Source organism: Podarcis cretensis, assembly GCF_951804945.1.
Source record: "Podarcis cretensis genome assembly, chromosome: 3".
In the NCBI taxonomy this organism is placed as follows: Eukaryota; Metazoa; Chordata; class Lepidosauria; order Squamata; family Lacertidae; genus Podarcis; species Podarcis cretensis.
In genome coordinates, this window is record NC_137172.1 from 86,389,442 (window position 1) to 86,402,552 (window position 13,111).

The following is a 13,111-nucleotide window of genomic DNA, read 5'->3' on the forward strand; positions in this document are numbered from 1 at the left end:
CTGAGTGTCCCTGCCTAATAGCTGACTTGTGGGGTAGCGCAGCAGGAACAGCAACAGCCACTTTCCTGTTCACTAGCCATTAGGAGGGGAGGCTCAGCAGTCCCCTCCAGCTCATGAGGGGCCCTCCCTGGAGCCCAATGAGGATGTCCTCTGGGCTCTGGGGAGGGTCTGCTCATGAGCTGGAGGAGCAGCAGCGCTTTGTTGAGGCTCCCCATCTAAAAACTGACACGCTGCACCTCATTTGTTAGGCGGGGAGGGTCAGCACTCTCAACAAAGCCCTGCTGTTCCTCTGACTCATAAGGAGACTCCCAACAGAGCCCAAAGACGATGTCCTTGTTGGGCTCTGGGGAGGGTCTCCTCATGAGCCATGAGGACTCTACAGGGTTCTCCCACTTATGCACATTTCACTTATGGATGTGGAGGGCCTAAACATTACCCCTGGGTAAGTGAGGTGTTGCCTGTACATAGTTACACTGGCAGAGGAACAGGAGTGCGGTGGGAGCGCATTGCCATGGCAGCGTGATCCCGGTGGGGTGCCATTGCGGCTGCTTCCCCACCTGCACTGGGCACCACACCCCCGCAGGTGACATGCCATGCCCCCAGGATGCTTGTCACACCCCCAGGATGCATGCCAGCCCCAGCCCCTCCTGCTCTCCCCCCTCCCCGGTGCCGAAGCATGATGCTCCACCACTGCATAGTTATACCATTACTCAGTTATTTAGACACATTCTAGGGGCTTGGATTATTGTCACTAAACCCTTCCACTAATACATAAAATGTGATAAAGCTACTGTACCCATACAGTCCTTGAAATTTGGCTGCTAAAAAACAATTCCAAAGATGTTCTGAAAAAGGCACATATCATGTTATTCTCCATGGGAAGCCTTTAGATATGGCTGTTCATATAGCACAGGCATAAGGCGTATTAGGAATAGATGATAGTTTTTCCCCCCCTCTGGAGAATTGAAGGTTTTTATTAGACTAACCATTTCTTATTGTGTATATATACTTGCCCATTTCTACCTCCCATAAGCATGTTTTTCTGGTTTACATATTGTTTCAATAACTTGTAAAATCTGTTTGAAAGGTGGCATTCTCACTTCAATTAATTTTTTAATATGAATGTAAAAGTTACATGGACTAGGATATTTAAAGATAAATATTTGCCAAAATATAAACCTGTTTGGGGGATGGCATTTAATATTCTTGCTGGTATGTCTGATTATTCGACAGTACCTTTAAGTGGAGCAAAAAGCCTAATGGTAAGAGATATTACTCACAGCAGCATGAGAGTCATTTGGGAACGTGCTCCAGGGAAAGTTCGGAAATACATATTGAGATACAAAGCAGCTGGGGAAGATGACGTGAAAGAGGTAGGTGAATTTTAGCTAATATGTGAAGATAGCTTAAGTGGAGTATTACAGCATGACCACCTGCAGCAGTGTTATTAAGGAGCAATCAGATGCCTGAGTTCCTGATACGTAAAATTATTTCCCCTCTTAAACAAATTTAGATCCTTTGGTTTCAGTGGTACTGAACCAACATATATGGATTGTTCTTCTCTTAGAAGTTAGCATTGCTAAGCCACAGGATTCTTATGTTATAGATACAAGTGGTAAAAGAGTGACTTTGCTTGCAAAAGGAATATTTTTTAAAAAATAAAATAAAAAGTGACCATAGAATATAGAAAAAAGCTATGTGAAGCAAGCCAGTATGAGGATACAGTGGTACCTTGGGTTACATACGCTTCAGGTTACAGACTCTGCTAACCCAGAAATAGTACCTCGGGTTAAGAACTTTGCTTCAGGATGAGAACAGAAATCATGCGGCGGCAGTGCAGCAGCAGTGGGAGGCCCCATTAGCTAAAGTGGTGCTTCAGGTTAAGAACAGTTTCAGATTAAGAACAGACTTCCAGAACGAATTAAGTACGTAACCAGAGGTACCACTGTACAGGGCTGAACGGCTGTGAATATTGTACCACAGCAAGACTGGTGAAACAGCTTGGCAAAAAGCACCATCACGAGCACTCATTAAATTGAAGGCTGGGAAAAGTTCCGGGCTTTGTCCTTATAGCAGCCTTCCCCAGCTTGGTCCCTCCATATGTTTTCGGACAATAACTCCTGTTAGCTTCAGCCACTAGGGATGATGGTCCTAGATCATGGAGAAGGATAAAAGAAAATATATTCAGGTTAACACACTTTGATGCTGTTCATTTGTAAATACTGAAAACAGATTAGTACCAAGTTCACCACAAGTCGTCAGTGATATCTATCCACCAGGAATAGCTTTGTAAGGATAGTCCTGAACTGTCTATCACATAGAAAACAAAAGTATGAAAGTGATGTTGTAAGGAGAAAAGCAGCGTTTTAATAAATCTCTTTTATTTATGTCTAGTTGGAAGTTGATCCCTCTCAGACCAGCACAGTTCTCCCTGATCTTTTTTCAAAAACACTCTATAATGTTGAGCTCGTTGCAGTATATGATGAAGGACCGTCTATGCCAGTAGCTGCAGAAGGCACCACTTGTAAGTCAACTCTATTGCTTAATAGGTTTTCTTAGATCAGGTGCAGAAAACCTTTGGCCCACCAAATGTCACTAAACTAGAACTCCCACCAGCCCCAGCAAGCATGGCCAAGGATGATAGGAATTGTAGTTTGGCAACATCTGGAGTACCAAAATTTCTCCATAGTTGTGTCAGTTTCTTAAAGAAATGTAGGGTTTAAAATGTTTAGGTTTTGGCCTAGACCGGAATGACTCTAGATGAGGAGACTTAGGTTGTTCTCCCAATCATCATCCTAGGTGGGAGGTGCCAGCAGGAAAACATGAAAAGATGAAGCAGCAGCTCCCACCTCTACAGTATATGTAGCAACCACGAATTGGGCAGTAACAAGCATGCTGCCATTAACATAGGAACTGTATTCACCCATGAGATCATGGATTCAAATCCGGACAGTATCCCTGGCAATAGCTCCTATCAGACATGCTGCCAGAAATTGCATTGTAGAAGCGATTAATTAGCTCTCTGGCACAGCATCAGGATTGGCATAACGCCTACTGCGGTGACTAAACAGTGTCTTTGGTACAGTCTTCCTCAGGTATATTGTTGTGAATAGTGCCTTTGGTTCTCAAGGAGAAAGCTGCAAAGGATCACCTTTTTCATTTGCCAGTTCATGCCACTGCCCACAGGCATGGCAGACTCACATAACAGTGGGAGGACACTTTGTAGGGCCCACCTGGCATGAATTTTTGCACCCCAGATCACTCGGAGGTCTGGTATTTAGGACTCATGAGGAACACAGGGAAAGAAAACACAAAGTTGGATGTGCAGTATGGGAAAAGCAGCAACATAAATAATGACAATAACATAGGCGAGGACCAGAAACCTGAAGAGGTTTCATAAAGGCAGAGAAAAGGGCCAAAGGGGACAACATAGAATTGGCCATATCCCAGCTAGAACACTGTGGACACTGTCAGTCCATGTACACCGAGCCCCTGCACACCCACCTTAACAGAGTTCACTGGGGTAGGATTGTTCCAGTACTCATCTGCAGCGCACCACTCAGTTTATAAAGGAAGCATGTTCTTGAGGCAGCTTATATCCACATACAGTCTCTATAGATAAAAATCACTATGATGTCGTTTCTGTGACTACCCCTGACTGGAAGCAGTTAAGATGTGACTAGAGACTTCATAACTGGCACAAACATGGGGTGGGTGGGGGAAGGATGTTGAACAGATAGAGAAGTGCACTATGGAAGATAAAGAAGAGGTTTTAAAACTCCTGTTTCCATGTACAGTATTGTAGTTTGAGTGAAAATGGGCTTGTTGAGCTCCTCAACTACCCATAGGCCCCAGGCGGATATCCAGTCTTGCCATATTCTGATTCTGGGCATGGCAGATGCAGTAGCATTCTGCAATGTGCAGATTGTGGAGCCAAAAGACTGAGCCTGACAATCCTACTGTAGGAAAAAAATCTCTGCTGTTCTAGAGAAATTAAGGATTTCACCCTATGAGTATATGGTATGTAAACTGTTCTGTACATTCCCCATGTGGTTTGTGTCCAAACTCCAAACGTCTCATGTGGTGGATTAGTCTCTGCATATAACCTTGCATTTCCAGTGATGTTTATTTTGCAGGGTTTTTCCTCTTGTGAGGCAATTTCTCACTTTCTTTTCCCTTCCTTGCAGTACCGGTACCAGCACCACAAAATCTAAGAACTGATCAAGTAACCAAGACAAGTTTCAGAGGTACTTGGGACCATGGAGCACCTGATGTAGCTCTCTACAGAGTAGAATGGGGACCACCAGGTGAAGAGAAACTACAGGTAAGAATTTTTCAATAATCCCCAAATCAATCACTTTAAACCCTTTTTGTGTGTTTAATGCTGTTTGCTGGAAATGTTAAACTGGTCACTGTGTTTTCTAAACTTTTGATACCTAGGGAACTGGTTTCTTCATTAAGTCTGGAGACACATTGAATCCTTTTGTATACAAAAGTGACTGTATGTGTTCTCCTCCTTGCAACTATAGATTAGCTCAGTTAATATTGCCTCCTGGCACTCCATCTTCCTCTCTATCCAGTTAGGGAGTTCTCAGGGATAGTATCGCACTTTTTGTGCAATGGTCCATTTGGCGATCAATTTTAGTGGATAGTATGGTGGTGCTGTAGGGACGCGGGTGGTGCTGTGGGTTAAACCACAGAGCCTAGGACTTGCTGATAAGAAGGTCGGTGGTTTGAATCCCCACGACGGGGTGAGCTCCTGTTGCTCGGTCCCTGCTCCTGCCAACCTAGCAGTTCAAAAGCACATCAAAGTGCAAGTAGATAAATAGGTACCGCTCTGGTGGGAAGGTAAATGGCGTTTCCGTGTGCTGCTCTGGATCGCCAGAAGCGGCTTAGTCATGCTGGCCTCATGACCCGGAAGCTGTACGCCAGCTCCCTCAGCCAATAAAGTGAGATGAGCGCCGAAACCGTGACTGGACCTAATGGTTAGGCGCCCCTTTACCTTTTTTATGGTGGGGTTGCACTGCTCACTTAACCACCCTCTGCCTGAGTTGCTGCTGTGTGCTGATCTTACTGCCATCTCTTCCCTCACCTTCTCCATTTCAGTGTGCAGAAGGAACTCACTTGGAGGGAGGTAAAGTGAATGATCCCCAACAGAGATTTAAAATCACAGAACATGCAGTAAAGTAAAGCATGGAAGTATAGGCTGTTAGATCTTTAAAATATCCCCTTCTAAATGGCTTCCAAAGTTACTTACTTCCTTTAGTATAGAAAGAGACCACAAGTTTGGTAAATTAAAAATGGTTTACTTAAAAACTCTTCAGAGTTCAGATTCATGCGCTTTTTCATGCAGTAGCAAGAAAAGACAGGCAATACAACTTAGTTTCAAAAAGTAGTAAAATGTTTATAAATTATTTGTATAGAAACACAAAGATGGCTTGCTAAAGCCATGTGGTCTAAGCTTGGAGCATCTAGCTTTGACATCCTTACTAGAGTTCACGTGGTGGAAGAAGAAAAGAGCAAAGAGTTTGGTAAATGTTCCTCCAAGGGTGAAGAAGTGTGACTTAGCTAAGCCTGGCAGAGCAGCTTACTCTTCTTAACTCCTTCATGCATTACTTAGAGTTAAGCATGTTGGTTATATGAGGCTGGTTTTATCCATCACTGCCCATATAAAATGGTTCATTATCACATAAAGCTGACCATAAAATCATGGTTGGATAAATTAGCCTGTGGACACGCTGTGTGCTGGTGCATGCAGCTCAAACAGTCCCCATCTTACTCACTGTCTTTCTATAATGGAGAAACAAATGACAGAGTGGCTGGCCTAGTGTTATGTGTGAATCAGAGCTTGTTGTTTCTTTATGAATAAACTGGAAGCAGAAGCTGGGGTATGTTCATACACTTCCTAATTTCCCTCAGTGTAGTTTATGAAAAGCTTTCTGTCATAAAGTGGCTATTGGCAGAGGTGGGGGAGACTAATACTTCATAAGATGATTGTCTCCTTGCTCTGAAAGACGTAGGGTTGTAGATTTATCCAACATGTTGGCTTAATTTTTCAAGGACATAACAACCTCTTCCTGTAGCACACAACTGTGTAAAAATCACTGTTGATCAATTGTTTGTAGATGGATTTCTGTATTTAAAGAACTTAAAAGATCTGTTCTAGTCCATGAAAAATGTTAATTGTTAAATATATTGCTTCAATGAGTAACTTTCTTTCTTTCCCCCCATCCCCTGTCACTTCCAAAGACAATTCTTAATGGTGATGAAAATACTCTAGTTTTTGAAAATTTGAACCCAGACACACTCTATGAGATTGGAGTTACTGCAATTTATCCCGATGAATCAGAGAGTGATGAACTGATTGGCAGTGAGACCACATGTAAGAAATTCTGAAATGCATTCATACATGGATTACAATTTGTAACAATAGTATTCAAATGAAAGACATGTTTTTAATGCAAACTTGCCTTGTTTGTGCTTCTCCCCCTCCTATAGTGCCCGAGGTGCCTCTGACAACAGCAGGTAAGAGCCTGAATTCATTAATAACATTTTATATATGAGGATTATACAGATACCAAAAGACAGAGCTAGTCCAAACCAAGCCAGGATGCAGAGAAGCCAATGTTTCTGTACAGTATACTTAGTGGTGACTCATAAAAGGGGAGAGAGGCAGAGGCAATGGTGTCATTCTGGCAGTGGCATCACTTAACTAGCCAGGGTCAGGTGAGATGAGGTCAAGTGACCTCTGGGTTGGTGGCAGTGCATACACCTGTAGAGCTTCTGCCAGCCTAGAGTTCCCTCAATTCATCACTGCCACTTTGTTCCCCCCGCCCCTGCCCTGAGTTCACCATCACTACTGGTAAGATACCACTGTCTTAATCTCTACTGCTGAAAGTACTCCTGTGTGTACACAGGCTTTGTCCCTTCTTGAGTTTCTCTCATGCGTTGTGGGATGTTGCTCTGGAGGTTTGCCTGAACTTCAGCAGGCTTTTCAGAGGGTGTGTGGTTTGAGGTAATGCAGCCAGAAGAAAAAAGTTGCTGCCACTACCCTATGTCCACTGAAGTACTTTCCACCCATACAAAGGATAGGGTGGCTTTTAAAAAAAGTGACAACTTGGTGAATTAATAGCAACTTTTGTATATTTGGTGATGTTCTACTCCCCATTAATCATGTTTAGCTCCATGCAACATTTCCATTCAATTCTCCTTTGCCCCTTCTTGTATAAGTCATTTTGATATAATCTTGCCCAAATTCTGCAGTTGGGTGGATTTTATTGTTCTCAGCAGGCCCCTATATGTGTATTGTTATTCCAAGGTGGTGCTGCTGCTGCTGATTTTCAGTAATGTCATGTAGAATGACTCATTATATGTTGTTTGTTATATCTGTTTGCTAAACAACCCTTTAATAAATTCATTTCAGCTCCAACGGGTCCCCCAAGAAACCTTCAGGTATACAATGCAACGTCCAATAGCCTGACTGTCAAATGGGATCCTGCCATTGGACGAGTGCAGCGGTACAGGATCACCTATCGACCTACAACTGGCGATGGTGCTGAACAATCGGTAACCAACTCTGAAACTATTCTCTAATGGGGGGAAAGCAGCATTGTGCTCCTGAACAAATATCTGCTTTTGAAAACATGAGCTTGTCAGATTGTTTTGTTTTCATGTTCTACAGTTCTGCAGAAAAGTATTTATATTACAAAATTAAAGAAAGTGGATTTGTTTCCTGTATAAGTAGAACCCACAAGATGACTCATGGTGGTCTTTCAGATGTAATCTGGCAAATATCAGTTTCTCAGAGCCTGCAGAACAAACAGTTGCCAGGGATTGCTTTTTACTGGGGTGTTCTGTCCAAAGGCTCTTTCAAACACTGCAGATTTCTGACATACCATGGTGAAAAAGCATGCAGATTATTTTAAATTGTCATGTCTCACAGTTGTATGCAATATGGTTGGTCACTGTGGGAGCAGAATGCTGACTAGAGAGGCATTTGTTCTGCTCCAACAGGACTCTTGTATTCTTATTTTGCTGTGTGTATTCACAGCTTCCTAGTGTGTTTATATTACTTGTTCATTTATTACTTGTACATGCTTTTCTCTTTATGGAAATGCTTTTTATGTAGGAACTTTGTTGCGTCTGGTCTTTGTAAATGCTGACAATATCTGTCCAACTAGCCACAACAGAAGCCAAAGATATTTCTTTGGAGCCCATAGGCAAAGCATTTAGATCATGAGACAATGTGGGAATCATCATGTTTCGCTGTTCCAATAAACATCAAGGTTAATTTTCTTTGGGTAGCAGAATTGGCCTTATATGCCCTTTAGCTGTAGATTGAGGACTTGGAGATCTGTACTCACTAACTAATATGTAGAAAAAAGAAGGATGATCCATAAAGAGCTCAGATCATTCAACATTTAATATTTTATTCACATGGGTTTAACAAATGACTAATGCAGTTCTGGTATTTTTTCTTTAATCCACTGAACGAAAAAGTCAAACAATGTATATTGACTTAGGCAGACAGTATTGTCTGGAAAACAGAAACTAGTATACTTGTAGTATATACAAACTGTATCCTTTCAGCATCTTTGGAATTTAGCTGCTTGCTCCTTCAATTTACATTTCATTCCATTGTTTTTTAGACCACAGTAGGAGGGAGGCAGAACAGTGTTGTACTACAGAAGCTGCAACCTGAGACACGTTATAGTGTTACGGTTTCATCCATATATGCAGAAGGTGAAGGGGGACGAATGACAGGCAGTGGCAAAACCAGTAAGTAAAACAACTTTGGTTTTCTCATTTGTGAAGAATTATGCAAGAGTAATGCTAAATCACTTATAAAGTTGGCAGGCTTGGCTTTTCCTTTGTTGAAGTCCCCATAGATATTCATTTCTTTGTGTGCACCCCCCCTTTTTTTGAGAAATGCCAAAACTTGCTCTGAAAGTGAAAATATCTTCTTCTTTTTTCACGTCTGATTTTATATTGATAATTATATATAATTTCATATTGAAAATATCTGTAATCCTTATCTTAGAGGTTTGGCAGCTTTTCTTTTTGTTTGTGTATAAAAGAGAGTGTGAGAGAGATAGTCTTTCTGGATGATTTTTTTTTTAATTGCACAATCATCACATAATTCTTACTCATCTGTGGTGCAACCTTCCAGACTTATTTTTCCAGGTTTGGACTGCTGAATGCATTTACACAGTTTTCAGGGAAACCTGCTGGTCAGTGACCTTGTTGTCACTGGTAATAGGTGACAGAGTTCACATCCCAATACTCTGTTATTTTTGTTTAAGCAAGTAATACAACATTAAGCTTAAGGATGAATGTCTGTCAGCTATATCACTCAGACTGGGAGCACACATGGAGCCTGTTAAATCCAACAAAAAGAAGCAAAACATATCTACCAGCATGGCTACCTGCTCCCACTGCTGTAGTGCCTGGCCCTTTTATATGAATATTTCACATTTTCCTCTTTCCCCTCTATTTAAATTTAGTTCTTTCAAAGACATGTGCTCCTTTTATTCCACATTCTGGAAAGTCCCTTGGTGTCAACGTTCTTTTGGATGCTTATCATTACTACTCACTGGATTTCACCCAAGGATACTAAATCCCGGATTTTTTTTAAAACTGCAGCCAGTATGTGTACATGTTCTCCAAAAACCGTGCTCTTGATTAATTTGCCACAATTATCTTTTGAAATTTTCAAACTATAGTTTTATGCGAAAGAGGAACATTCTGAATGTTCTGACATGGTTGACATGGTTGGCTAGAACAAGAGAGATGAATTTTATTAAGACAAATTATACTTCGTAGTTATCTAGAATAGAAATAACTTTTTTTCTTAACAGTGGGAGACAAGTAGATAAGTACACTAGTCCAAAGAGTGGAAGGCAACATGGTAGGAATAGTTCAAGGGGTATGTTTCATAAGGGACACTGTATTGTTGAGAGTGGGGAAGAATATTTATTAGTCATATTTTAATCCTGTCTTTTCACTATGACCACAGGCCTTTTCACTATGGCCCCCAGGCATTCTATCTAGCCCTTGAGGCTCTCCCTAGGCCATTCCCCAAGCCATGTACCTTACTGGCTCTGCTCTATGCTTTCCTTAAATGTTCTTGCCTGGCTGGAATGTGTCTTTGCAGTGTGCTAATTCCTCTCGTCTGCCTGAACGGAGGGATATAGATTTGTGTGTCTACTGAAGCCTCTGATTTTTGCATGGCTGGAATGTAGCTCACTAGACACAAATCCATTGCTTCTGCACTTTTGCCTCTAGCCCTGCCTGTTACTGCAAAGTTCCCCACAAGGGAAAGCAGCCCTTGGACCTGAAAATAAATCCCCCATCTATGGATGGGGGAGAAATTCAAATCAGTTGTCATTTAAAGGCTAAACTATCAAATTGGCCCTTTCCAAAACAATATGAGAACAGCCATCCTTTGAAATTCACATATATCCAAATTTTGCGTTGCAGTTCTCCGACCAATATTTTTGTTTTTGTTTTACCAAAATGCATCTATTGTAGAAAGTGTGAATAAAAATAAACGCATGAGTGAAAAAAACATACAAAAATGCAGTAGGGATAATTGTTTGAAAAATGTGTACATTAATCAAAATGCATATAAAATCTATTTATTAAGAGAATTTTTACTAAAACATTGATGAATTTCATGAGGGTGTTTTTTAAAACAAACAAACAAACAAATGAACACAAATTTCTGCAAAATGTGGAATTTAAGTTGGGAAAAGTGAGAAACAGAACTGAAACTGACAAATCCTTCCCTCTCTATCCCCATATCTGCATTATGGAGTTACATCAGTATTTTACAACTGGATAGCTCAGTTGGTTAGAGTGTGGTGCTGATAATGCCAAGGTTACAGGTTTGATTCCCATATGGGACAGTTAGAGTAGATGATCCCCAGGGTTCCTTCCAACTCCATAATTCACATTTGCCCCATCCCTTGAGAGTGAAGACACAAGACAAGTGGCAACTCAGTCATGCCATGAGCAGCATGCCAGGCTAACTGTTGGGTTGGAAGGATGAATAGTTGTTCTTTCCTTCCTAAGCCTCCCTGTGAGTCAAACCAGCAGCAAGGAACTGCATCTCCTATTTTTCAACTCCCTTTGTGCTCAAGTATGGCAGACTAGATTCATCTTGCAAGTGTTTGTAAGTCCAAAGAGTAGTTTTTGGACAAAGTGTTACTTGTCACTGACCAAGGCTAGGCACAGCCACTCACATAAGAAGGCAACATGATGCACAATAGTAAGATTCTCTGAGCCTGACAATGAATTCTGTTTATCTCAGAACCTCTCAACACTGTGAAGAACCTCAGAGTCTATGATCCAACTACCAGCACATTGAATGTTCGATGGGATCATGCTGAAGGGAACCCTCGTCAGTACAAGTTGCTTTATGCACCAGTGGCGGGAGGTGCAGATGAACTGGTATTCCTTTTTACTTTTGTATACTTCATACTTGCCCTGCACTTGCAACTGTTTTTTGCTAGAGGTGGTTTCATAATTGGGCTGGGGCACCACTTAGAGCTGAATTTTCCATTCAGAAAATTGTGTATGGTACAACCCTCTTGGGACTGTATTACTTAAGTGTACAGGTGAGGAGTTCATATGTTTGACTCCTACTCTATGAGCATAGAGCAATGGCAAGCCAGGGAGAAAGCTAGGGCACAACCCTTTTTGTTGACATCTGGCTGGGCAGATTAAAACATGCAGCAACCCTTTCCCTGCATGCAGGAAACAGCTTGCTGGAGTGGACAGAGCTACTACTCTAGCCTCCTGGTGGGTAAATTTCTTTTGTTTACCAGCAAGGAGATGGGAAAGGTTAGAGTGGTACAGACACACTGGCAGGGCTGCCAGATTTGCTCTGCTGGAGCATTTGCACCACACCAGACTCCCCTTCCAATAAGCAACAGTGACCTACCTGCCAGGTAGCGATTCCGCCTCACCTGGTGAGTTGCTGCTGTTGCATGCTGAACTTTCATAATTCTAGGAAGGTGTCCTTAAACAGCAGCAGCAGCAGCAACAACAACCACCACCACCACAAACCAAGCAGTACCCGATCCAAGCAATGCGTTGGTTGATGGAACCGCGGGGCTAAGCTGGCTCGTCTTGTCCTTTGAACATGAAGATCAGTCCTTACATGGTAGAAAGTAGCCCAATAAAACCATTCCCTCTTCCTTTTTTCCTTTTGTAACCCAACAGGCAACTGTTCCAGGCAACACAAATTATGCAGTTCTAAGAAATCTCCAGCCTGACACACAGTACAAAGTAACTGTGATTCCTGTTTATCCAGAAGGTGATGGAGGGCGAGCATCTGACAATGGGAAAACTTGTAAGTAACACTATGTTGCTTTGTCTTCTTCATAAAATACTGAGGCATTGGGCTTTGAGCCACAATTCAGTGCTGAGCTACTTAAACCCACTTATTTTAGTTACAGATAGGTAGCCGTGTTGGTCTGCCATAGTCAAAACAAAAAAAATTCCTTCCAGTAGCACCTTAAAGACCAACTAAGTTAGTTCTTGGTATGAAGAAGTGTGCATGCACACGAAAGCTCATACCAAGAACTAACTTAGTTGGTCTTTAAGGTGCTACTGGAAGGAATTTTTTTTGTTTCCACTTATTTTAATTAACTTAGTTAACTGCACCATATTATACTATTGTACAGATAGTTAAGATGAAACCTTTTGAGGCCCTTTTGCACACACTTCCCTCTATGGACAGGGACCTGTGAAAGGGTATTTTGCAATTCTCTAATGCAGAGTAGGATAAGAACATGAATATAGATCCCTCTGAGTGATAAGGTCTCTGCCACCATGTTATGAGTTTTCAATGCAATCTTATTTGTGTCTGTGTAGTTCAGTGGGAAGTACTGCCAGGTTAAATATCTATAGGATTACACTATTTTACATCCCAACCCTATCCATGTTTACTTGGAAGTAAATGCAATTTTATTTGATGGAACTTATTTCCAATTAACTGTGGTGTTAAAGAGAAAAAGCCTTTCCTCCTCCCAGGAAGGGAAGGGGTTGTGATCGGGAGACGATTCCTACGTCATGCAGGGGGCGCTCCGCCCCCTGCTTCAACTCT

At 41.8% G+C, this 13,111-nt stretch overlaps 1 protein-coding gene across 9 annotated transcripts in view; it reads left to right on the forward strand.

Moving 5' to 3' along the window:
- COL12A1 (collagen type XII alpha 1 chain) overlaps positions 1 to 13,111 on the forward strand; it is a 116,995-nt gene that overhangs the window by 57,839 nt on the left and 46,045 nt on the right. For all 9 annotated transcript variants that reach the window (XM_079970267.1, XM_079970271.1, XM_079970270.1 and 6 more), the window contains 9 exons: positions 1,234 to 1,373; positions 2,395 to 2,524; positions 4,188 to 4,324; positions 6,250 to 6,382; positions 6,499 to 6,525; positions 7,424 to 7,566; positions 8,649 to 8,778; positions 11,312 to 11,451; positions 12,226 to 12,355. In XM_079970267.1, the coding sequence (XP_079826393.1) occupies positions 1,234 to 1,373; positions 2,395 to 2,524; positions 4,188 to 4,324; positions 6,250 to 6,382; positions 6,499 to 6,525; positions 7,424 to 7,566; positions 8,649 to 8,778; positions 11,312 to 11,451; positions 12,226 to 12,355 (1,110 nt within the window). The remainder of the gene's footprint in view (positions 1 to 1,233; positions 1,374 to 2,394; positions 2,525 to 4,187; positions 4,325 to 6,249; positions 6,383 to 6,498; positions 6,526 to 7,423; positions 7,567 to 8,648; positions 8,779 to 11,311; positions 11,452 to 12,225; positions 12,356 to 13,111) is intronic.